We start from the raw sequence: 27,874 nt of genomic DNA on the forward strand, positions 1-27,874 counted from the left end.
ATTAAAACATAATTTCCCAGAATTTCCAGCAAAGGGATTCACAAAAGAAACTATTTCTCTGCATCTAGCATTATTATTTTTATCCTCGTCATAAATTTTTCTACTAGGGAAATTCCCTGGGAGAAGAAGCCCAGGAGGCAGCTTCTGTGGAAATATTGTAATGAAATGCTCGAGGACCTTTGGGACCATCTTTCTTTCTGAATGTTTAAATGTCACAGAACTATATCTATCATTTAGTACATTTTTGGTGTTACTTTCAACAGTTACATATTTACAGATGCAACTTAACACATGATACTTGTGTTATTTCTTCATTTACACTGCTTGAGATTTTGGTTCTCCTCTCTAGCCTTCTCCATCAGTCTAGACTGCCTTTGTCATTTCTTACTGCATTACTCCAGGGCTTCCTCAATCTCTCTCTGTCTCTCTCTCTGTCTCTGTCTCTGTCTCTGTCTCTGTCTCTCTGTCTCTCTGTCTCTCTGTCTCTCTGTCTCTCTCTCTTTCTCTCAATCAACCTCTCTTTCATCAACTTTATTGAGGTCTAATTTACATTCAGTGAAACTCTCCCCATTTTAGGTGTGTAATTTTATGAGTTTGACAAACATATGTAGTCATATAACCACCACCACATTCCAGATATATATAGTCACCATTCCAAAAAGTCTCTGCCCTTTTGTAGTCAATCCCTTCTTTACTCCCCTAGCCTCCAGCAACCACTGATCTTATTTTTGTCTCTATGATATTCTCTCTTCCAAGTTGTCATGTGAATGAACTTATAGAGTATGTAGCCTTTTGTATCTAGCTCCTTTCACTTAGCATGATGCTTTTTTAGGTTCATCCATAGAGTAGAAAGCATCCCTACTTATTCCCTTTTTTAATTAATTATAATATTTTTATTTTTCAGTGATAATTGACATACAATACTGTATTAGTTTCAGTATTGTAGTGATTAGATACTTAATATAACTCACAAAGTGATCACCCCAATAAATCTAGTGCTCCTCTGACACTGTACATAGTTATTACAATATTATTGGCTATATTCCTTATGTTACACTTTCTTTCTCCATGACTATTTTGTAACTACTAATTTGCACTTCTTAATCCTTTTCCCTTTTTTCACCAAACCCCCAACTCCCCTCCAATCTGGTAACCCTCAAAATGTTCTCTGTACCTATGAGTTTGTTTCTGCTTTTTTTGTTTGTTTATTTTGTTCTTAGATTCCACATATACATGCAATCATATGACATTTGTCATACTCTATCTGAATTACTCCACTCAGCATATTACCCTCTAGGTCCATCATGAAATATTTTTTTCTATCTTATCACTTTTAGTCTGTGTGTGTCTTTTAATCTGAAGTGAGTCTCTTGTAGGCAGTGTATGTAAGGATCTTGTTTTCTTAACCATTAAGCCATCCTATGTTTTGATGGAAACATTTAATTCTTTTTTATTTGAAGTACTTGTTGATAGATATGTAGTTATTGCCACTCTTTATTTAGACTTTTGATACATATTTTTTTCTTCTTTTTAAAGAAGTCCCTCCAAAATTTCCTGTAATACTGGCTTGGTAATGATGAATACCTTTAGCTTTTTCTTGTCTGGGAAACTCTTTATCTGTCCTTCAATTCTAAATGATAATTTTGCTGGGTAAAATAATTGTGGTTGTAGATCTTGGGTTTTCATCACTTTAAATATTTTGTGCCAAAACCTTCTGGCCTGTAAAGTTTCTGCTGAGAAATAGTCTGACAGTCTTATGGGCATTCCTTTGTATATAACTAATTCCTTTTCTCTTGATATTTTTATGATTCTCTCTTTGAATTTAACTTTTGGCATTTTAATTATGATGTGTCTTGGTGTAGGCCTGTTTGGGATTCTCTGATTTTCCTGGAGTTGTATGTCTATTTCCTTTACCAGGTTAGGGAGCTTTTTGTCATTTTTTCTTCAAGCAAGTTTTCAATTCCTTGCTCTCTCTCTTCTTCTGATAATCCTATGGTGCAAATATTGTTATACTTGATATTGTCCCAGAGGCTTCTTAAACTATCTTAATGTTTTTGGATTCTTTTTTCTTGTTGCTATTCTAATTGGGTGTCCATTGCTACCCTATCCTCTATGTCGCTGATTCGATCCTCTATTTCATCCACTCTGTTGATTCCCTCTAATGTACTCTTCATCTCAGATATTGTATTCTTCATTTCTGACTGGCTCCCTATAATTATATTTTTCTTCTCCACTTTTACGTTTTTTATTTCTTTGTTAAGGTTGTCACTGCGTTCATCTACTCTTCCTCTAAGTTCCATGAGCATCCTTATAACCAGTGTTTTGAACACTGCATCTGGTATATTGCTTGTCTCCTTTTGGCGAATTCTTTTCCTGGAGCTTTGTTCTGCTCTTTCATGTGGGACATGCTTCTTTGCCCATTTTGGCTGCCTCTCTGTGTCTGTTCCTATGTATTAGGTAGGGCTCCTAAGTTTCCTGGTCTTAGTGGAGTGGCTTTAAGTAGTAGGTGTACTGTGGGGATCCTTGGCACAGACCTGGGAGAGGTCCAGCTGCAGGCCAAGTTCAGCTGCAGCCTATGCGCCTCCAGAGTCACCTGGTAAGAGTCATCAAGCCATCCATATATGGCTGCCACCCATGCTGGGCTTATAGGTGCCTTGAGATGCCAAGTCAGAAACGGAGGCTGGCTGCCACTGGTGTGGGGCTTGGGGTGCAGGGCACACTGAGGCCAGATGCTGCTGCTTTGGGTTTTGTGAGCCTTTGAGAGATTTTATGAAAATTTGCAGCAGGGGCCAAGACAACCCATTTGTATGGAATGAATTCCCTGAGGTAGTTTGGATGGGCCCATAGGTTGCAAGAGGTGGAGTCTCAGTGAATCCCCTGGACAGAGTGACCAGTGTTATCCAGATCGATGGCACCTGTGTCTGCAGGCTGGGAGTGGGGAGGGAACAATGGCTTCTGGCTGCACCTATGTCTGGGAGCAAGCCACCCCTCCAACCCTTACCCTGAAGCACAACAACTCCGCACCTCCCTGTATGTCCCTGGCGCCCCTGAAACAGCTGCCCCAGCGCTGGAGCTCAGAGCAAGCGAGTTTGTCTGAGTAAGGCCAGGTGTCGGCCCTTTAAGAAGAAGGTCTCCGCTTCCTGCAGCTCTCTGCCTCACTCAGCTGCAATGTCCTCTGTTTTTCATGGCCAGAGGTTGTAGGGACTTGTGTGCCCAGCACTGGAAACCTGAGCTAGGGAGCCCAGTATGTGGCCAGGACCCCTCACTCCTCAGGTGGGGAAGGTGGCTCTGCAGCTAAGATAGCCCTCCCCATTCTTGATTGCCTCACACGGTTGTGGGACCAGGCTGTTTCACATCTCTGTCCCTCCTACTGTTTAGAGGTGACCTGTTATTCGAGGTGACCTAGTTGTAGGGCTTCTGTTCAGCCAGACCTCAGGTGAATCTGCATACTGGTTGCTCTGTAGTTTTGTTATAATTTTGTGTGGTTGCTAGAGGGGGCGCACACAGCCTCTACCTTCTACACTATCTTGAATCCTCCCCTACTTATTCTCTTTTATTGCTAAAGGTATTTCATTGTATAAATGGCCACAGTTATCCATTGACCAGTTGGTAGGTATTTGAGTTGTTTCCAGTGTTTAGTGATTATCAATAAAGCTGCTGTAAACATTTGTGTATGGGTCTTTGTGTGGATGCATATTTTTGTTTTGTTTTTTTTTACTCCAGGAGTCTCTTATTGAGTGTTCTGCCTTCAGTCTGCCTGCCAGTTAATAATCCTGCATTACTCAAAATGCTTACTGAGCAAACTTTTGAAAACTAAATCACATTTTAACTGCCTGCAAAGTATATTTAGAATATTTGGCAATTCTGTTTGCAGTGTAGACCATCACACTGCAATTCGTAAATTTACAAATTTATCTTTTCATCTTTTGGATATGCCTGACCTGAACTCACCTGGTAGCTGAAGGGAGACCGTCGCAGTTAACATGAATTGTCTGAGGTGTGTGTATGTGAATGGGACCACTTCCCTAGTGCCTGCTGCTAAATTACATCATATACTAAGAGGCACCTTTCTGAAATATAGAAAAGTATGAATTTTGAAATATATTTGGTTCTAAGAGATTTAGAGAAAGGATTTGTTTTCTCTTTATCTCTACTCAACACAACTACACTACCTGTTTGATAGAATTGAGTTGTGTTAGAGACTGATTTTCAATCATTTTTTACTATGACTATACAAGTATACTTTATGTCATGATCCAATACAACACAAATGTACACATTTTAAAAGAACAATAGCTACTTTTACTTCATGCAATGCATTACTATATTTTTGTTCAATTTTATCCTATGTTTCATGAAAAAGAAAATGCTGGTGGATGATCACTAAATTTATTTTGTAATGAACTAATTAGTCATGACCTGAAGTTAGGAAAACATTGAGCTGCAGGGTAATGCTCAGCATGATATATAAGTAAGCAAGGAAGCAGATTACAAATTTATCACTATTTTAGCCGCTTACTGTGAGTCATTCCCTGCAACGATGACAAATGTTATCTTTCATGACTGTCATATCACATTGACAAATGAGAGCTGTTGTGCCTCAGAAATGTATATGTGGATTAGATTCATAGTCCTCACACTTCAGACCAAGCAAATGGAGACCCCAAGACCATGTGTCTTCCAATAACATAGAGTAAATCACCAACCTCCAGAGTGTGAGCCATAGTTCAGACAGAGTAGATTTTACTGGCTTCTCATTTTGCAATAATTCACAAGAACTTTGCAAGCCAATTAGAGAATTATAATTGGAGCATGTTATTCAGGGTTTTATAGGGGAGCAGAGTTACTCTGTTAAAGCATTTAACTGAGTAATAATAATAAATAATAATAATAATAATAATAATAAATAATTGCTTTACTCTGTAAAGCATTTATTTCAGATGTGGAATCCACAGAACAAAATAAATGGAAAAACAAAACAGAAATAGACTCATAGATATAGAGAATAAACCGATGGTTGCCAGGTGGTCAGAGGTTGGGGGCTGGGTGAAAAAGGCAAAGGGATTAATGGGTACAAATTGGTAGTTACAAAATAATCATGGGATGTAATGTATAGCATAAGGAATATGGTCAATAATATTGTAATAACTATAAGTGGTTTCAGATGGATACTAGACTAATAGGGGGATCACTTTGTAAATTATATAAATTATGTCTAACCACTATGCTGTACACCTGAAACTAATATAAAATATTAATGTCAACTGTAATTAAAAAATAAAAATTAAGAAATATTAAAATAAGAATTTATTTCAGGAACTAGACTGTACACAAGTGAGGGCAGTGATAGCGACGTGATGGACTGGCAGTGAATCAGTCCGTCCAGGAACTCAGGTTCATCCAGGAGCTGAAGTGGGACTCTGATGGCAGGGCTGGTGGAAAGGCCCTGGGGAAGCTCTGCCTCAGTCTGTGCAGCTACCACTCCTCTGAATCTGTAGCCGAACATCAGGTGCTGGGCCTCATGGCTGTGGTCCAGGGACCAGCTCTCAGGAAGGAGAGCCGAGCATAGCATGGAAAAGAACTAGAACAAGTAGAAAATGCCCAGCATCTCTTCCTTACTCTATAACTACATCCAACTATGAAAATACCTTCAGAAACAATGGTCCTGCTGTACTTGTGCCTTCCAAGTCAAGCACAGATGTCTCTTTGGGCATTTGTAATTCAGAACCCTTGCAACCACTTTAATCAAGTTGATATAACACAACTGCTGATTATTATTCTATATACCCTTAAACGTTGTCTTCAAAAACTTTTTGTAAATGCTAATGGTTCATCTCTTGAATCTGCAAAGATATTATAGTCAAATTTTATAGTTTAGAGGGGTGAAGCATTTGGTCCAAAGCCTGAAGATAATTCATTGCCAAAACAAAAGAGATTTCTGAGTCTAATCTCATCAAACTACTAGGACTTCTTTGGTTCAGTTTAATTTGGCTGCTATTCTCCTTAACCATTTGCTCAGTGGTACTTTATTCAATAGACAGGTCACAGACTGAGGGAGGGAAGAATGAGAGTACTTGGGAGGCATGCAAAGTTGAATTTGGAACCTCGAACATTGCAGGTGACAGAAGAACCTGTGCACATATGGGCTTCTGGGAGTGTATTCTCATTTCTCCTCCCTGTCACCTCTTTTTAAATCTTCCTATTATCAAGAATTAGTGAGGTTCTTTCCCATCTTTCCTTGACCCTCCATTTTTCTTTCCTTCCCTTTCCCTTCAAGCATTTATATCTGCTGTCCACAAAGTGCTCAAGCTAGGAGTTGAAATGCCACCTTTGAGTGCTGGCTGCAGCAGTGTGTTAGGGAAGGACCACATGGAGCCGTTGGTGGGAGTGTCCCAGTGTGAGAAAGTGACCATGTATTGAGGATTTCAGAAGTGGTGGGTGTCTGAGGCATTAAAAAAAAATTGATTAGACATATAACTAAGAGTATATAAAGGATATGGATGCCAAGTTTCTTACTATCTGAGCAAAGATTTATTAACATGGAAATCAGAGATTAAAAATTATCCAGAGATGTTAAATTGAGATTGAAAGTATCAGAATGAACTCACGGGTTTTAAAAATATATATATAATTATAAATGTACCTTTTGTGTGTGTTAAAATTAATACAGACATCTCTTTCCTACCTCTGTCAAGTGAGAGGGCCCAGAAACAAGGATATCCCAGAAGCAATGAGATTTCTTAGTGCCCAGTTCTAAATACCATGCTCCACTTAAACACACACACACACACACACACACACACACACACACACAACCAAAATAATACGAGGCTCTTTGGAGAAATGGTCCCAAAGAGGGGAAGGATTGGAAGCAGAGGAAATAGGTGACAGGCCTGAAAACCTTACTGTATCAGAAATTAGGAAAATGCTTAATGAATGATAAGGAAATGTCACAGGGGCCAACTTCAAGAGGCCGGCTCTCCCAACTCAGGGGAAAGCTGAGCATCAAAATAAGTCGTAATAGTTTCAAAATGCAACCCATCTAGTAAAATAGAATTTATGGTATTAATTAGCTAAGTAAGTAATTAATCAGAGATTAGGAAAAGTGCTTACTTACAGAAAAACACCAATTAAACATGATGGAAAATAGCTAATCACTGTTGGCAGCTGGTATTTGTAATGGTAATCGACCCAGGCAGGATTTACTGATGATGATGATGACTACTAAGATTGGTGGTGGAGGTTTGACAAGGAATTGTAATTTGACAAGAAATTTTTTGTCATTTTGTAATAGCTACCCCCCAAAATACGAGTATAATACAAAGAGGGAATTGGTGATGCAGTGGAGAAAACTGGCACACACCAGCGGGACCAAGTGATAAAGGTGGGGCATGTTTGAATCATGTGCCCCCAACTAGTACACTAAGAAGAACACAGCACAATTTCTGTGGTACTTTTTGCTAAGCATGAGGCAGGTCGAGGGTCATCCTATGTAATGAAAACTGTCCTCATTCATACAATCTAGGGTATGAAAGACTAAAATGATGAGTTGTCCTAGATGGAAGGAGAAGGAGGAGACATGACAACCAAATGCACCTGAGCAAGGTCCTGGCCCAAAAGGAAGATGAGGCATCATCGGCACGTTTGGTGAAACAAGAATGGTGTCTGTGCATCCGATGACAATGTTATGTCAACATTGGTTTCCTGATTGGAAAAAATGCATGGTGGTAATGCAGGAGAGGGTTCTTATTTGGGGGAAGTATAGACTGGTGTGGAAGGAGGTGGTGAAACAAAATAAAAATACTTTGTCTTGACTCATCGTACATAAATGCACAAAACACCATCAGCACACACCTTTTATACCTAGACCAAGCTTGTACTTGCTTGATTTTACACATTCGGTGTGTGTGTGTGTGTATGTGTATGATCATTTTATCAGATTCCCAGACTACTTGTTCTATTTATACATTCTCTCTTACTTAGGGTTTTCTTCAGACCTGGATTTATTCTCCACTGGATCCCTTGGACTTGACTCTTTTTTTCACCCTATCTCTAAACCCACATACTTGAATAGGAACAAACACTGTTTTTTTTTTTCCCATCCCATCCCACCATCCTGTCCACTCCTAAGTCCAGTTTTTGCCACTCACCCAAATTTGCCTAGTGGGCCATGGAGCACAGTAAACATCTCAGTTTATCCTCATACCTTCATAAGGGACATAACTTTTTCTTCTTTTTATAATTTAGGAAACTGAGAAGTCAAATAACTTTCCATAGGTTCACATGAAAGCAAGCAGCCTATAAATATTGACCTTCAGATACCTTGACACTGACATTTGAATGTCCAGATAACATTCAAGGTCTTCCGCTTCTGGCCCCTTTCAAACCTACTTCCTATCATTTATTCTCTTATATATCACAACAAAGTTAATTTGCTTATGATTCCCTCAGCACGTCATGCTGTTTGTGATATCCTTCAAAACCCATCACAGACTTTGCCAACTGAGGGAACTGCCCCTATCACTTCCTTGACAAATAGCTCCCTGTTTTTGCTGAGCCTCCCATACATACATAACTTTGCCTTCGCCTGTCTGCAGTAATTTATTTGCCTCCTAGCAGCCTCTCCTATCATACAAGGACCTCATTATAAATAGGCATAGTGTCTTTCTCAGCACAGCCTGCCTAGGACCTGGCAATGTGCCTGAGACCTGATAGATACTCATACATATTTATTGAATTAAAGTAGCAGGACTGGGGTTCAATTTGAGGTCTTCAAGTACAAAGTTCATGCTGTTTTCTTTATTCCGTGCTATCTTCCAGTGGTGACACACAAAGCCTCTTGCTTTTTTCAGATTCAGTGTTTATGAAGAAGATAAACATGCTACTCTGTTGCAGCCATCCATTGCATATCTTATTTTCTTTTTAACAAAATTAGTTTAGTTCATTTTTCCAAGCTATTAAATATAGTCATTCAAGCAGGAGGGAACATCAGATGTGACCTGTTGTGTTTATTCCCAGTGTGGTTGGAGGATAGAGATTTCTGGTGGTTTTTTCATGTTGTCCTCGTAACCCTACCTCCAGCAGAACCTGGTAGTTCACCAGCTGGGTAGTATGACCAATGTTTCCTCTTTAACTTTGGAAGGCAGAGCACTTTGGAACGTGCTCCAGGTGCTGCAGCTCTGTTTTTATGTATGTTATGATGGAGTTTTCTTTTTTCTTATGAATAAATGATTTGGAGACTCCAAACAATGGTCTATAGAAATTAGTGTTGTGAGGAAGTCTGGAACGTTCTTTGCAAACTCGGAGAAAATGTATAAGAAAAAGACAAGTGCAAGAGGCAAGGTGTGTGCAGTTCCCAGCATAAAGTAGAGGGAAATTGAGAGGGTCCTTGATTATCACTATTTCTGAAAACAATAAGCAAATATTTCTGAGGGGCTTGTACTGGGGCCTTTCCTTGATGATAGCCTCATTGTGGTTACAAAATAAATAAAGATGAAGCACATGAGATATCTCAGATGCCTGGAGAATTTTATAAGAGGTAAGGCCAACAGATGGAACACTCAAACATTGAACACCAGGTAAAGGAATTTGGATTTGATGTTATCAGTTTTAGGGTATTTTTAAGAATCTTTCCAGAAATAGTCACATAGCAAAAGGAGTGAGTTTTATTTTTACTGTTTTGGGGTTTTGTTTATTTTATTCTTTGTTTTAGAATTTTGATAGAAGCACTAGGATGCTGGTAAATGTTGAACAACCATCTCTGGGGAAAAAGTACCCAGTTTGCATTATCGGTTGACTTCCATGATGTAAATACACCCACTGTGGTCAATTTCAAGCTAGTTATATACTGTCACTGAACATAGAGCTGGAACCAACCAGTTCCAACACACTCTTGAACAGCCTTGTGCACAAGGACAAATACATGATAGTCCCCTTAATCCTTTTCTTCCCTTTCTGTTCTCCACCTCTGTGAATACCTTCCATCAAAGGAAGGACCTTCGAACCCTCTTAAACAACTGTTAGCCTCATAAATAACAAAGCGAAAAGCCAGCAGTACATTGATATAAGAATGAAGTGTGTGTGCTCCAGATGGAAACTAATAACTTCTCACAATGAGATAAGTGGATTAAAATATTCAAGCAGAGTTTGAACTTTAAAGTACAAAAATTCAGTCACTAATGTAAAAAAAGTATCCTGAAAGTCCAGCACCAAATCACGTTTAGGTAAGTAGAAATTCACATTTAATTGCCATTTTAGTGGTAGAAATTCATAGAAATGAGCTAATTGATTGGATTCTCTAATGCACCAACTATGGATTTCCTTGATTTGAATATTGAAAGTGATTCTCAATAAAGTTACATTCCTTTCCAGAATTTCTAATCTAAACTTTTCTCCATTCGCATCTAATATTAGTCCTGATATATGTGACTTACTATATGATGTCAGATGTTAAATAAAAAATAGTTCCATGCATATTGTTAAGACATATATGAAAAACAATTGAAATCAGAGTCATCACTTTTGTTGTTTTTTCTGTTAGGTATACATTCACTTTATTTGTCTGATCTTAAAGTGATTTATTAAATCTGAGTGACTGATGGACCTGAATCAGACAGAGTCATGCTTAAGCTTAAAAGAAAAACAAAAGCAGATTGACTCTCATGACTCTATGCATGAATTTTTGAGGCCACCAGAGAACTAGGTACAACTATTTTAATAGTTTTTATTCATTTAAATAATGCTCACTTGATATTTTAATAATTTTATTGGAATTCAATTGATGTTGACCTTCCTACCAATTCTGAACTGAAAAAACTTGCTCCCCCCAAAGAGTGGTGTAAATGGAAGTGTCCTTTTTGAACTTCTGAAGATAGCTGTGATGGTGTTCATACCTGGATGTTCATCGTCTGCAATCCTGAAGCTGCAACATTTTTCTTCTTCCGGGTCCCATCTCAATTGCACTACCTCCTTATTGTGGACTTACCTAGTCATAATGAAACTTTAAAGTTGGGAAAGCCCTGAGAAGTCATTTTGTCAGTGAGAAACTGAAACTTAGAAAAATAGAGTGGCTTTCTCATGAGTATACACACTGGTCTCACTTATTCTCTGGACTTTGGAAGGTAGACGGTAATTGAATTTGATTAATGACTCAATCAAACCAAATATAATCATGACTATTAAGGCACCACTTGGTTATTATCTTCCCCAGGCAAGGAAATTGGCTCAATGTTTTTCACATATGTTCAACCCAAGGAATTCTACAGTATGACTGTTTTGAATTTTAAAAAATATGAAATATGAAAAGTATACTTTTATACTTCTCAACCAGCTTTCAAACAGCTTATGAACTTGAACATTATGAATGTAGCTGATTGTACCCCTCGCCCCTGCCCAGAAACAGGTGTTTGTCATCTTTACATAGTTCTTTGTGCACAAATCCCTAAGTGTTCTACATTCTGCATGCTTGCTACACTTTTTTTGCTAAACATTATGTTTATGATATACATCCATATATGTAGATGCAGATCTAGGTCATACATACATGTACACTAATATATTGATTTATAGTATTTATTTTATGACTATATCCCAATTTAATCTACTCATTCTTCTCCTGATGGATATGTAGGTTATTCCCAATTTCCAGCTTCATCAACTTCATTTGAAGAGGTATAATCACTCTGAACAAATAAGATCGATGTGACTATAACAAGATTAAGAAGAAAACGTTTGCCTATTTAAGAGAACATGATCCTTTAAGATGTTCAGTATATGCTTTTTTATATTAAAAATGCAATCGTCATATACCTGGGAAGCAGCACTATCTAGGATAACATTTTATGGAAAAATGTATACAAAGATCTCACTAATTTATTAAAACAAGGTTTCTATGTAAAACCTGGTTAGCTTGATTCCAAATGCAAAATTTACTCAAAATAAAACTTTTTAAAAAATAAATTTATTTACTTAAATTAGTTTCAAGTATACAGTACATTGGTTAGATCTATAATGTTCATAAAATGATCCCCCCAATTGCTCCCTCCCTCCCCTGGTCCTCCACTTAGCCATCATATTAATGCTAACTGCATTCCCTGTGCTGTGCTCCCCATCCTCGTGCCCAACTATCAACTACTAATTTGTACTTTTTAAATCCTTCACCCCATTCTCCCATCCCCCTAACCTCCCTCCCCTCTGTCTGTCACCAAATTGTCCACTATATTGGGTGCAGTGGTGCATGCCTGTGGTGTCAGCTACTCGGGAGGCTGAGGCAGGAGGATCACTTGAGCCCAGGAGTTCTGGGCTACAGTGCACTATGCCTATCAGGTGTCCACACTAAGTTTGGCATCAACATGGTGACCTCTCAGGAGCAGGGACGACCAGGTTGCCTAAGGAGGGGTGAACCAGCCCAGACTGGAAACAGAGCAGGTTAATACTCCCATGCTGATCAAAATACAACTTACTTTATAGTCAAGTGCCCTGTAATGTATATTTATAATTAGTTTAGAGAGCCTTACACATATATTACTCTATGCTATCCACTGTCTCTGGATAATCTAATTTACTCTATTGAGTTAGCTAACATATGTAAGAAGAAAACTCATATATCCTTTCAGCCATGACTCCTTTCCTAGTCACAGGTTCCATGTGGCTACCAGCACAAACTATTGCCTCTGCATATATCCAAAATATGCAGATATGAATGTCCTAACTACTCCTCACAGTTACATGAAAATACCACCTCCACACCTCACCATAAACCCATCTCCATCTCTCCTATGGTCTCCGTTTCTTGATGATCATCCTCCTCTTTTGCTCCAAATCCTTCAGTAGTTCTGGTTATGTGACTTTTTTCCCAAAAGCCCAAGCCTAGTAGGGCCTGACTGTAACTCTTTTTCTGACTTTCTCTCCCTCATGTACCTTCATAACCAACACTCAGTGCCCAGGCACAATGCCTGGCACATTGTAGATGCTTCATAAATATTTTTTTGAATGAATGAATAAAAAATTTGTGAAATCAAACCTGTTAATGTTCATTAGATATATTTCATATTTCTTGCTCTTAAAATACTTTCTCCAATGTATGTATTTAATAAAACTGCGTATATTTTGAATAATTTATGACAATTAAATTTTTGTGTTCAAATAAATGAGACTTTACTCACAAACTCCCCTGACCTTCATGTCACTCCCCAGACAACAGTTATTTGTTCTTTCCTTTGTGTTTGTATTTTATCTTTCCTAAACTAAATTACAGGGCTCTTTGTGGCAGATATCTTATCTAATTCTTTAAGAGTACTTTGCATCAACTATGGTCATAAGAAATAAAGAGTAAATTTAAAAAATATATTTGGAGATAGCATTTTTTCATAACCTTTCCTCAGAGTGCATACTGCAGTGTGTATATACACACAAACATAGTGTACATAAATACGTACGTATATAGTCCTCATGGATACAGATAGGAAATAGACACAAGGCTCTGTCAGGCAGATTGGTAAACAAGTGAGTAACATAAAATGTTAAATATTTTATGATCAAGTCTGTGTAAGGTATGGCAGACATCTAAAGGAGGAAGTAGTCAATACTATCACAGGAAGGGCGGTGGAAGAGCTTCTCAGTGTGGATGCGGGAGGTGAGTCTTGAAAGATAAGAAGATAAAGGTGTTATGAAAGAAGGGCATTGTTGGTCAAGGGGAAAGATTGTGTACTAGCACAGAGAGTAAAAATTTGCATATTTTGGATATATGCATTCAGGATGGCTGGGATTTGAAGTGCAAAGGAATCATAGCAAGGTATAAGGCAAACAGGTCCTGGAACACAGGGCCTCATATGCCATGCTCAGGATTATGGACCTTTCCTGTAGGCTGTGTGGTTAACATGCTTAACCTTATACCTCTAACATTAAACTTTGGTAACAATGGGGAGACTTGATTGACACAGGAGACAACCTGAGACAAAATAATAAGGATGCTTTTGCAGTAATCCAGAAGCCAGATCTGAGCTGGGGATGGTAAAGAGAAGGGTAAGTAAGACAAATATTATAGAGACAGAGTCACCAGTTTTTCAGTGAGAGAATGAAAGGGTCCAGATTCTGTCTTGGTTGCTACATTAATGACAGCACCATTTTTTGAGGTTAGGAATATAGGAGGAAGAGACGATTTTGGAATGAAGATAGCATTTACCTTTGAAAAGCTATGGGCTACTGAAGTGGAAACATCTAGTTGAAAATGGATATCTGCTACTGTGTCTCAGGGAACACCCTTGGACTAGATATGTAGATTGTAAGTCATGTAGATGATAATTGGAGCCTTGAGAATGGAGCTATCATTCAAGTTTACCATGTAGAGTTAGTGAAAAAGTAAGGGAAGGACAGAAACTTACAGACTCATCAACATTTAAGGAGGTAGAGAGGAAGAGTATGGTGGGCATAAACAAACCCAGCATTTCCAGGAAATGTGAGTTTTACAAGATATTCAGAGGCAGGTAGAGAACTAGACAAGGAAGGTGAGAAAACCAAGGAGAATATATTTAAGAACTAAAGGGGTAGATCTTGTTTGTCAAGTGCAGTACAGAGGTGGAGTGTGATAGTTGGAATAGGTCATTTGAGCCTTTCAGTTGAGATTGCTTGTGACCCCTGACAGGGCATTTCCTGAGCATTGAGAGAGAGGAAGTCTGGTGCAGTAAGTACTAGATGTGCAAAGTAACGGGAGGTGCAGTAAGTGTTGGCTGAGCTCAGAAAACAGCTCTGAACAGAAAATGCTCTGCCCCTAATGTGCAGTTGATCCAGCCATTTAACCTTTGTCCTTGTTGGTTTACACAAAGATGAGAAAATAGACTAGACTATTTCTAGTTTTATTTCACTTCCATAATTGTAATGACTTACTGAATGAATGGGTAGATATTTGGTTGATTGGGTGAAGGATAGAATGAGATGTCACTAACTTCTAAAATTATTAGAGACCTATTGAGGGTTGTTACATGTTAGTGTAGTTTCCAAATTATCCATTTATTCCAATCAGGAGTCTAGACCAATGAGCAGGCTCTCACCTAGCATTTCTTAAAACCTGTGCCATGAACACTAGTTCTACAGAATGCAATAGGCATTAGATAAAATTTTGAAGAAATGGTTGTGGTCAAATAAATTTGGGAAACAAAGCCTTAAATAAACTCAGATCTATTATTTTACTACAGAACTTCTTGTCCTTTACTGAAGTAATATGCATTGTGATTTTTCTAACACTCATTGGACCAAAGACTGTTTTTGTTTTGTTTTGTTTTGTTTTGTTTTGTCTTGTCTTGTTTTGTTTTAATTCACAGCATTTCTGAGGACTTGCATTCTGATTAATGTACTTTAGTACATTAGGAAACTTTATTCATAAGATGGTTCCCAAATGACATGTCAACTATACTCTGACCTTTCATTGTACACACTCTTTACTATATTCTTCAAAAGTCTCATTGTTTCTGCAGTAGCACTGCTTTGTTAACTCAGCAAGCCAAGAGTGGTAGTTAATGGGTTAGCACCTCTGTGGCTGAATGATTCCATTCTAAATTGGGATCTCAGCCCAATCCTGGATCCAGTAGCTGAATTCTGTCACAGCCAGCAGAGTGATTGCTTTTGCAAACTGCATTAATTTGCTCCCTTAATATATGTATGCTATGAAATGTCTCTTGGGACCAAGAAGCACAAAGTTAAGATTGTTACCTCAAAGGGACTGTTTGCAAATTGAGAACTTAATGCAGTCCACAGGTGGGGAAGGCATAGGCTCTGCTCTGGCTTCCTAAGTCTTTGTCGTGGTGCAAGAAGCAGCTGAGGTCACAGCTGGAACTCTTGTTACCTTTTCTTTAAAAACCCTTTTCTCCTCAACTCGCTTAGTTGGTACTTTCCATAAAATGCCATGGTCAATCTGTTTTGCATGAAAGAGCTATGATAATCTATTCCTCAAAATCCATCTGAGTGGAACCAGCCAACTCTCCTGACTTTAGCCCCACGTAGGAAACACCCACCAAAGCCTGGCTTTGGTTTTCTGGGCTCTCTCTTTGATCTCCCTTCCATTTCATTCTAATGATATTGATTCTCATTTGTGCTTTTTGATCACATTAGGCATACATTAAAAGTGTACAACTGACCTCTACATTTTTCTATGATAAAATCAACCATCGGATTTCCGTATTTTAAATTTAGTTTGGATGAAGTTTTCTTGATTGAACTCTCATACTCTTGCGCCAAAGGAAAGGAATGTGCCATTAAAAAAAAAAAAAAACTCTGACAGAACTATGTTAATTTTATTTATAGAAGGTCTCTTATTGCTGTCATGTTTGTCTCTTCAAAAATATATAGAGCCATTTGTAAAAATGAAGCTGATGCAGCACATGCCCTCTCCCAGACATTTTTTTTTAAGCAAATAAGACTGATCTGAGGATTTTTCCCTAGAAGATCCTACATTAGATACTTTTTAGTTAATTAAGATTTACTCTTATGTATATTATAGTAGCAAATAAATGGAAACATGTACAATAGTAGTGCATTAGTTAAATAAATACTGCTACCCTCACCATAAGCCTGGTGACATTTAAAAGTCATCAATTAATTGAGGAAACGATCATAATATATTGAATGAACAAATTAGCTTCTAGACCATAGTGAAATGAACTTAGTTTTGCTCAATTACACATCTATGTATAGAAGTTTGGAAGTGAAAGCCATGTGGATACATATGTGAAAATACAGTGGTTGAACATAAAATTTGGACTTAAAGAGAACTTAAGTATAATTCTATTCTCTGTTTCTATGACATTAGTGAAGTTAGTGTGCCTTTCGAAGCTTTAGTTTTGTCCTATCTAAATAATGTCTATATGGTGGTTAGTTGGATAAAATAATATGTGCCAAGCTCTTAGCATAACACAATTACTCAGTATTGGTAGATATTACTACTAATTTTTTAATTTACCAAAATGTTAACAATAATTATATCTAAATGAGAGGGTCTTGCTACTTATTATATTTTTATGATTTTACCAAAATATGTAATATATACAATGCAAATGAATGATATAGTATGTATAGAATTACATAAAGTATATATGAAAAACCATATATCTTCACATGGTATATATTCCTATCTTTTGCTTCCTTTCTCTAAACAAGTCTTCTCTCTGATAAACACTGATTCACTTTTATTTTACTCAAATGAGACAAAAATGCAAATAGTATGATCTCTTTGGCACAGAGGAAGAACATATGACTCTGAGAAGTCTTCCAATGGAATGAGCTACTCGGTGTCGTAGTGACACACCCAGATCTTCTAAGTTCATTCTTAGTTTTCTAAGACTAAAAGCAGAAACATACTAGATCTACCTTTCTTGGAACAGTAGAACAGTTTGTTTTTTATGGAAAACAAAATCAACTAAGTATTACTAATAATGAAGAGGTTCCTGGATTCAGAGATTACTTTAACATATTCTCTATTTTGTCCTTCTGGCTTTGATTTATATCCAAGGAAAAATATCTCCTAGCTGCAAGTATATATCTAGTTTTTAAGTGCTTCAGCTAGATTGCAAACACCCATATATGTACTAGACATGTGGTTTATTGAATAACAATATAGTTTTTAGCATGTTTTAAGAGTGAGAATTGATTTAAATTTCTTTATAATGTTTCTGAAACTTCAGTAAAACCTGGAACCTTCTAAATCTCAGTTGAATACTTAAGACTGAGGTCAATGAAAAGTTTTCGCATACCTTCTAGGCAGAAACTGAGTATCATTTACTTTAAATCATTAAGAAAATTCAAACATACTTTAAGATAGTTTAACCACAGAAAAATAAAACAACTAACTGCCCCCCCCCCTTTTCTCTCTCTATAGCTTAAAGGGAGCTGATGCTGGCAATGGGATCAGAGTGTTTGTGCCTGACATCGGGATGTTCATTGCTAGTCTGACCATCTGGCTTGTCTGTAGAAACATTGTTCAGAAACCAGTGACAGAAGAAGCAGCACAATATAACCTGGAGTTTGAAAATGAAGAATTGGTAAATCTGACTGCATGTATCTTCCTTTCATTTCTGAGGGCCTTGACCCTTAATAGGTGTAGAAGTGTAGTAGTAATAGATAAGTATGTATAATGCTCTATGCTTTACTGTGCTTGGCTTAAATTCATGTAGTCCTGATGGGCAGGCATCCTCATCCACACCGGGGCCATGAGGAGACAAGTTCAGGGAACATGAGTGCTGCCCTTCATGAGGAATTCATACTGTATGGCCAGGACTGGTCTCAAACTATCATCTAATGTTATCTCAGATGGTTAACTTTTACATTTATAGTATTATGGTCTGTTATTCTAACCATCTTAGTTATTGCAAAATATTTAGAGAAGTAGTAACACCTGATGGTTTCAGGAAAAAAAAAAATCACCTTAAAGAGAAGCTTTCTGGTCTGTATACCTTGCCCTTCAGAGTGAAGTTGTGTTAATTCAACTTGCTTTGATCAAGTTATTTTAAAGTGCTCCAGAGAAAAAAATATATACATTTGGAAAAGTCTAAAACTTGAAAAAAGGTAAAAGTACTGAGTAAAATGTTTATTGATTTTTAGCTGTGTTTTTTATGGGGAGGGGTTTCAGGAGTAGCTGTTGGAGCATGTCAGATTTCACCCCTTGGTGAATGGGAGCTTATCAGACAACTTGTCACACTGCCCTGCAACCTACTTCAGAACATTGTTCTAATAACTATACTTTGTTATGTGAGCTTACGTGACATCGATTTAAAAAGTAATTGATTTAGTAATTGAAAGATGAAATTTACTGAGAAAAACATTACTAAAAAGATAATTTAGACATTTGACACAAGACACAGCTACCAAATGTTTTCATTCATAAGCTTTGATAAGAAACTAAACTTGTAAAACTGAAGTTTTAAAACTTGCATTAAGAATGGTAACCACGAAGACATCAAAGGAAGAAAATTCTCAATTATGACAAATGACTTACATGCTTTACAAATAAGCAGCAGATTGACTTGTATACTTATTAAAAATAAAACAATAAAGAAAGAGGATCTATTTCAATAAGCCTATGCAAACTAGAAAGATATTATTGCCTTAAATCCTATGGGTAAAAACTATGCAATCACATTGTATATCAATAGTCTGCTAAATTTTTAAGATAGATGTTAAAAAGGTACTTGTAAAAAAATAATTTTAGCAAGGTAGCGATTAACCACATCTTGTATTCAAGTCTACAAACTATACACTTGTCAATAGCATAAAAACAGATAAAACTATGAAAGTGTTTTTTCTTCTTGTTTACGATTTTAAGTGGAAAATTAAAAATTTTTAATACCTGTATTTACATTTGAATTTTCCTTTATAGTATTTACAGCTTTGAAAATCATCTGGCTTAAATAATCATTCCTCAGAATTCTCAGTTCAGTGAAAGTAAACCTATTAACTCAAGCTCTCCAGACCTAATATCTTTTATCATTATTTATAAAGGCAAGCTTGTTTTTCTATTATCCTCATGTTATATGTGAAAGGTAGAGAATCTTTATTGGAAATTGAGTGGACTTGGAAGCTACCTGATGGTGGCTGTGTGATATTGAGAAAATTGTTTATCCTCTTTCATCTTTTACAAAACAGAGATAATAACTAGGTTGCGTAGATGTGAGTACTGAATGAAATGTCAAATGAAAACACCAAGCACAGTGCCTGCTCATTTGGGTTGTTTAATAAAGTGCTACTTGCTCCTCATTTTGCTCTTCTTCAGTTTGAGAGGCAGTAGAGCAGTTTTTAAATTTTCAAATTCAGGGTTCTCTTAGGGTGACAGAAAATTAAGTTGGATGGTATGTTTGAAGCCATCCCACTCAGAAAAATAGTCCTTTCTGTGCCATTCATAACAGACGACCATGAATGAATTCCAAAACCTCTTATGAAAAAAGAAGTTCTGTCTCCCAGGGCAAATGCTCTTTTGCTCTAAAACTAGGAAAACCTACACTGACCAACAGAAGGATGGATGTTAGGTTATAGTTAAGGTCACAGATCTGGTGAAGAAAGGACACAAAGCTATTGCACAGACTAATTCTAAAATCATCTTTCCTTCCTGACTTCACTCAATTCTCAAAGATAGACTTATGGTACCTCTCTCCCACTTGAAATTTGTTTAAGTATCTGTGCCCCATCTATTATTAATCACATTATTTAATGATAAAAATAAGAGGGATGAATACTCTAAATATTATTTGCTGGGGGCTTTGAAATTCTAAATATCATTACTATGAGGTTGATTCCCCTCTCAGTTATACATTCTCTTCTTAGATATTACTTTGTATTATCTTAGCATATGCCAGCCTACCAGGTAGCCCACGCAGAGCTGGTATGAATCTTCTGAGGTGAATCCACAAGAATATATTTCTTACATGTTAACAATCTGGTTTGAGTCTGAAAAGAATAGAAGTGCAGGCCAAAATAAGCAGGGGAATTTATTTTATTTTGAAGGCTCCAACATATTTCCTGCTGCTTATAAATCTTGATGTTTGCACTCTACATTGTTTGGTTTTGCAGGATCTTCTCAAAGAATAGTGTTTACTGGCATTATTTCTTCTTTCATTTATCTCAATGGAGAAAGGGCAAGATTAATCCACTGGTGCCTGGGAGAATTCCTTTTTAAATACAGCATTGTTTTAAAGTAGCAAATAATTCCTGGATAAGTCTTGAATCTCCCGTAATCTTCTTGCACTGGATGGTGAGGCTCAAGCTTGCTGTTTTAAAAAGACATCGCATATCCAAGTATACTCCCAAGACCCATGAGTGAGGTGGAGACTAGCAGCAGGTTGAAGGCTGCCTTGCTCTGCATTTTATAGAGAGCAGACCTCAGGAAGGGAACCAACTCAAGTGCCATAAAAGGTTCTTTTTCAACTGACACATCTATGGTCTTGTTGGTTTGTTCATTTTAATTCACAAGCAGATCTATAAATCATAACTGGGAGAAATATTCCTATTCTTAAATCTCTAAAAAATGAGTAGGACTATGAAAATTAATTTGTGTTTAAATGCCATGTAATTTCACTAACCTGATATTATCTTGTATATTTCTGTACTTCTCTTTCTAGCTATTTAATGAGATTTCAGGCCTTGTTTTTGAAACAAATGGTATTTTAATGTATTGTTAAGCCAAATTTATGATAAATCAAATATTTATTTAAATAGAAATTTTAGTCATGACTTGGTCTGCTTAAAGTGGTATCTTCTAAACAGTCTGACAAATCAATTGTGAAGGATAGAAGAATATTCCAGTATAAGTCATCCACCAGCTGTTAAAAATTCAGGGATGCAACATTTAGGTCCTATTGATATTATTTGGAAATTTGTTCCGGGCCTAAAAAATTGCACCATCTTTTCTAATATATAAAGTCCATTAGGCTATTGTGGCATCTTCATTCTGGCACATACCAATTGGACTGCTTCAAGTTTCAGTTTTGAGGTTCAAGTTACTATTTTTTAAAAAGAAACGAAGAGTGGAAGAAATCGACCTTTTTACTGTCACCTCCTAACTACGCATTCATCATTTTCTCAGTTCTCACCTAAGATTTAGTCTAACGTCACCTGCTTTAAATTTTCTAGATCATGTTTTTTTCAAGCATACAGACATAATCATTTAAAATCATTCAGAATGATAAGAAGCTGAACAGCTCTGCCTAGTTGCCCTGCAAGCCTTGTACTCTGTTACTTTTTCTGTGTCTCAAGGTCACTCTCAGAAACTGGGTAAGAACTTAACTGCTGTATGTTTCTCAAAATGTAGCACACTTGGTCTACCTCCTCTGGGTTAAACCCGTGCACAATTTGGGTGCAACTTTTAATTCTGGTGATTTTAGATGCCATAAACTTAAATAAAGGAAGATTTTAATTGGAGAAAACTATTGCTGCTTCAAGAAAGTTTCAGGAAAGCTTCAGTATTACAGTATGAGCATCACTGAGTGTTTATCACAGAGACTAGTGATCTTTGGGTCCATAACTAACTTTATCCCCCCAGCACCCCGGTGTCTTCCAGCTACATCTCCCTGGATGCAAGATGAGAGTTGGATTCCCACTTATCATTCATTTGCTCTGAGAACACACACCTGGGGAGCATACCCATGTGACAGTCAGTCAGAGGCATTATTGTCACATAAAAAGGCATTATTGACAGTATGTTATTTGAGTGAACTTTGCCTAGATTGGACTTGAATATGTGACTGATAGTAAATATAACTTAAAGAAGTAGAAATTAAGAAGGCAGCTCAAAGATCTTTACACTATTAAAATAAAACATAAATTAAATGTCTTCATTTTGTCTCAGACATTTTTAAAACTAATTTAACAACATTTAACAGGGTGTACCTATTCTCTACTCTTTTAAAGGAATCAAAGTTCCAAAATAGCTTATACCTTTAACAGTATGTCTATATCAAAGTTTTTAGAAATTCCCAGAATATTTTGTTCTGTCCTTGGAATATTTGACAAGTGATTTTGTGCATTTGAATTGCAAATAAGAAAAAAAACACCAACATGGGAAACTTGTTTATGGAAAGTACAGAGCCCCATGTCTCTTCTGTGGGGTTAGAATCATCAGATAAGTACTGAAATGAGAGGAACTAATGTGCTCCACCCTCTGCCACCTGCTCCAAGTCCAGAGAGTATGCATCCCCCACTGAAGCTCAAGTCACTCCTTTGAGGGTGGCTGTGCCTTCTATCTTTAAACTGTAAATACCCCGGAGATGGAATTGTTGGGAACTTAATGTTAGTTAGCTCCTACCCCTACTTCCTCCTGGCCTTCCTGGTAACTCCTCCTCCAAGTTAACAGAAGTATGGCCACCCAGTTGCTGGAGACAGAAACTCTCGTATAATGCTTGGTTCCTTGGGCCCCTTGTCCATACCATCAACAAGTTTTATGGGTGCTATGTTCAAATTTTGTCTGAAATTGGTTTACTTTTCTCCATCTCCACAGCCATAGCCCTTATCCTGGCAAACAAATAACCTTCTAATGGGTCTCCCAACTTCTAATGTCTGTTTTTCCAGGTCCTGCTGATACCACATGTGTCATCTGAATTATTCTTATAAAATTATTTTTAAAATTATGACACATCCCTACATAAAATACTTCATCCGATTCCTATTAAACAAGAATAAAATTCAGGTTCCTAACTCTGACAGCTATGGTTCTGCATGGTCTGCTCACTTACAGCCTTTGCATCTGCACCTTCACTCCTTCCCACTCTGTCTGTGGTGTGGCCATTGTGGCCACATTGCCCTCCTCTCTGTGCCCAGAACAGACAAGCTCTTCTCCTTCTGCCATGCAGTTCACTCCTTGCTCATTGCATGACTGGTTCCTCTTTCATCCTCAGGCCGCCTCCTTTCCCAAAGGCCTTTGCTGTCCATCCTCCCAAAGGAAGCCTCCCAGACTATTCCTTCTCACTGTACCTACACTGTTATATTTGTAACACTTATCACAGTCTGTAATTATTCTACATAGTGCTTTGTTTAGTTGCTGACTATTTGTTTCCCTCAACAGATTATAAGCTCATGATGGAAAGGAGCACATCTGTCTTGTTCTCCATTGCAGCAGATCTAAAATTGCAAAGTGTGTAATCTATGATTACACATAGTAATACTCATATATTTATTGAGTTAATTGGTTGAGCACCAACTGATTAATGTGGGGGCTTGCACAAAACAATTCAAAATGTAGAAGTAAAGCAACAAAGCACAAAGGGTCAGCCTTGGGCCAGGATTGCCTACAGAGTTGCTTCTCCCCAGACTCTCAGAGGATTTAGCAAGGTCAGGGCTCACTCATAATGTCTTGATTTATCTCTCCCTGCTATTACTGCAGAGGAGGAGGTGAATTCATCTATGGGCATGCTTATTTATTCAATATCTACTATGTAGCAGGATTGTTAAAACTTTTTCAAACAAGGAGTATTTTTCTTTTTCCTTTTTTGTTTTTTGCTTGCTTTCCTTTCTAGACCTTTGTTCTTTTTCTTTTCTTTTATTTATTTATTTATTTCCGTCACATTGTTTTCGGAAATAACTGAAATAGGGCATTCTAAACCCCTGTAGTCAGATGCAATTCCTTTTTCCTCTCAATGGTCTTGGGATCTTAGAAACAGTTATATATACCTGGTTTATTTCCTCTGAGTGACTACAGCACCTCTGGGGTCCCATGGCAGATCCACATTTATATCCTACCTTGGACCTGGCACAGTGCTTGGAGCAGAGCTCAGTCTTCAAGAGAAGTCCTGACTGGTGGAAGGAACAGGAGCAGAAGGATGGGGAGGGAATGCTGTGGGTTCCAGAGCAGCTACAGCACTGCTCAGCCTTTCTACATTTTAATAACAAAGATATATGCATTTTCACATCTTAGTCAATCGTAGGTAACCATATGGTCCTGAATCTTTTGGGAAACTTTTGAGCCACAGGAAGAGTTTGTGTGCTCTCAAAATGCTGCTTTTGTCATCACTCCCTGAATTCTTTATTTCTAGAGGGAAGGTCAGAGTGCGTCAATTGGAAGAGCTGAACTTAGCTGGTTTTTACAAGAGGAAAGAATCAGTAATAATTTCTGTAACCAAAGACGAAATTGAATAGACGATTTAGGGGTGTGTGTGTGTGTGTGTGTGTGTGTGTGTGTGTATGCTGATTTTGTTTTATGGTGTTCCATTAAGTGATTAAAAAAAATAAATCTTAAAGGAAAAAGCTTTAAAAAATAAATGATCAATCCAGTTTGTCTAATCTCCATTGTTTTTCATTTCCCTTTCAAATGACATTCAGATGATTTTTAAAGACTGTTGCAATCTCTAACTTGGTGATTTGACCTGGGAAATTTTTAAAGATTTTGATGCAGGGCCCATCCCAAATCTAATATATCAGAATCTCTGGGAGACAGAAGAATGTGTGTGGTGGTACTAAGACTATTTTTTTAAAGCTTCACAGACTCTGCAGTCCTGGCTAAACTATCTAGTCACTGTCTGCAAATTCAAGTTGTCTTTACCAGCCTTTATTAAACTTTCATTACTCTGTGGTTGAGAGCATACTCACTTTTCCAAATGAAACAGGGTACTCTTTAAAATGCTCTTAAAATTTTAGAAAAATAATCTTCCCAAAACAAATGTAGCAACAGAATAAAATATTTACTTTATCTGTACAATGTTATTACATTAGGCTTACATAACATACATGGCACCATCGAAACGAGTCTCTCTTCCTCTCCCTAACTGCTTGCTCCCATGGGGTGGCACTTATCTTCTGCAGTGAGTCACCACACTTTCTTTTCCTTGCCTTGGGCTCTTCTGTTGAGATGAATCTATGCTGTTGAGATAAATGGTTAACTTTTAATAATAAACAATGAATAAACAATTCATGAAAAACGCACTTTAGAAAAATGCTCCCTTTGCCTCCTAGATCTTTTGATTGACTATTTGTGACTTTAATACACGCCCTTTGAAATGTTTTTAGTAGCTTGATTTTAACCACAAAGAGGAAAATGGACTCAGCTACATAAAAAGCTCTGGTCTAACATCAGAAGGTTGACTGACACCTAAAGGAGGCTCCACACATAAATCACTACAATATATTTTTGAATTAAGGGAGTCCGCATAGGATATGAGTAAATCAAAATATTTCAGATTTTGCCTTGTTGGCTGAATGTAGAATCAATGGCTCAGTGGTGGCTGATGCCAGCCAGGCATGGGTACTAGGCTGGTTGCTTCACAGTCCCCTGCAGCAGCTCTTTACTCATGCAGATCCCGGATTCACTCCTAGAATTTCTGATATAGGAAATTTTGGATGGAGCTTGATAATCTCCTAAAGATTCCTAGGCAATCCTTGGTATTTATTCCAACCCAGGTTGAATCTTTTAGTGCTTGGAGGTAAAGAAATGCGGATGTTTGTGTTCTACCAAAAGTAATTTATTGTATCATTGCTGTCCAAATTTGAGTGGAAATGATTACTAATGCTATGACTGATGGGTTGGGGCTGTCAGGAGAGGCAGATGTGGGATGAGATGCAGATGCTCCATGTTTAGGCCCTAAGCCAGTTCAGAGACTAGTCTGACCTGCACACAGCTGAGCCTGTACTGCCTAAAGCTTCCTCCTGTGAAATAAGAGATGCTGCCATGAGAGATGTGGGTGTATTCGGAAGTCAGGAACTTTCAAAGAAGGCAAGTTAAAAGACCTAAACTTCCAATAAGTTTTAAATTTTTGACGTGGACAATAATAATCTGTAATATTTTATGTGGCTTTCTAAACAGTGAAGGATTCTCTTTAATTTCTTAGATAGCTAAAGGACCAACCATCTGTATTTACAGCTACTCCTTTTTAGTTTCAAGGCCAGAATCAAATTGTGTTCCAATGCAGGGACAGATTACAACTCTGACCAGTAAGGCAGCTTCTTAATAAATGTGCTAGGGTGAGTGGGCACGCTTCTAGAGCATCAGTGGATGAATCATTTAGAGGAGAAAGCCTGTCTGTTAATAAGCCGGCCTGATGTGACTAATGGTAGTTCTGGCCCCAGCCTGGACAGTAGGGGCTCACAGAGTCAAACCCATCTCACCGTTGGCCCTTTTTCAGCTTGACAGGTTTAGAAAGGATTTCCAAGTGAGGGCCTTAGGGATTTTGGTACAAAAATGCTGAAAAACCTCAAGTTCTGTGGTATGTTTATAAAAATCACAGGAGTCTCAGTCCCGTCTATGAGAAGTCAGGGAAATGCATTTGTTTAACCTCACAAAAGTTCTTGACCAGAGATTTCTACTTGATTTAATCTACATCCTTAGCAATTCTATAATTGAATAACAAGTCATTGTGAAACTTCCAAGCATGTTTCTGACTAACCCGGGTGGCTCTAGCTGTGTTCTTTCTGTCTGTCTCTTTTATCAAGTATGAGGGTTTTGGTCAAATTTTCCTCTTCAATATTATTCAAGGAGGATTTTTTATGGCTTGCTCACCTGTCATAAGGGGATATTGAGTAGAAGATGCCCCATGAGCAGATTTTTTTGTGGATGGTGGTATGGGTGCCATAGCAACAGTGTCACTAGATTGATCTCCCCCTGCTAATACTGCTGGGGGGAGATGGAACAGGCAGAAGGAAGAGCTGATGTGTGTGTCGGGCCCTTAGTATCTGAGAAGGAAATAGCATGTTCCAAGGCAAAGAGAACCTGTGGATTTGGTTCCCCATGTGGTTTCCTGCATATGATGCTTCTAGGCAGAGATGAGGATTAGGTTGGAGAGATAGGTTGGTCCCAGGGTGTGGCAGCACCTGAGGGATGGCAACTTCTGTATATTCTCCAGGTAATCACATCAGACTCCTGACTTTAAAAATAATCTACATGCCAGTGAACCTCAAATGCGGCCCTTCAGTTCCTACCTCTCTATAGCACTTCGGCTTTCCATACTAGCTGCTCTCCAACCAGAATGCCTGAAAGGCCTCTCAGAATTGAATTTCTCCAACCCACTGCCCTCATGATTGTCCCCATCTCATCAACAGGGACAAAAATGTAGGAACTGTCTTTGATTCTCTTCTATCTCTCCTCCCTCCACATCAATTTACAAGTTAGTCCTGTTGACTCGACCTCCAAGACATACTGCAAAGGTGGGAACCTCTCTTTAGCTCCACTACTCACTTTTCCTTGACCACAGCAGTGACCTCCTAACTGCAGTGTCTCTTAGAATTACCTTGTGAAACTAATCATTGTACCCCTCACTAAGTGGAGAGGTTGGCAAATTCTTGTTATAGTGGGTTCCAGAGAAATTAAGTGTGGGAGAAGTGGCGCCACGCACTTAGCCAAATTTAGAGTTTTGCTTTTCAAGGCAAATGTGGGTTGGAAGGGGTATGTTTTTCCAGGTGAGATGGCAAAGCATAT

The 27,874-nt window shown here is 37.8% G+C and overlaps 1 protein-coding gene across 10 annotated transcripts in view; it reads left to right on the forward strand.

Moving 5' to 3' along the window:
• Positions 1-27,874, forward strand: part of PIEZO2 (piezo type mechanosensitive ion channel component 2) — a 375,431-nt gene that overhangs the window by 206,343 nt on the left and 141,214 nt on the right. For all 10 annotated transcript variants that reach the window (XM_036229852.1, XM_016119848.2, XM_036229845.1 and 7 more), the window contains exon 5: positions 17,867-18,029. In XM_036229852.1, the coding sequence (XP_036085745.1) occupies positions 17,867-18,029 (163 nt within the window). The remainder of the gene's footprint in view (positions 1-17,866; positions 18,030-27,874) is intronic.

The sequence above is a fragment of the Rousettus aegyptiacus genome, unplaced genomic scaffold (genome assembly GCF_014176215.1).
Source record: "Rousettus aegyptiacus isolate mRouAeg1 unplaced genomic scaffold, mRouAeg1.p scaffold_m13_p_12, whole genome shotgun sequence".
NCBI lineage: Eukaryota > Metazoa > Chordata > Mammalia > Chiroptera > Pteropodidae > Rousettus > Rousettus aegyptiacus.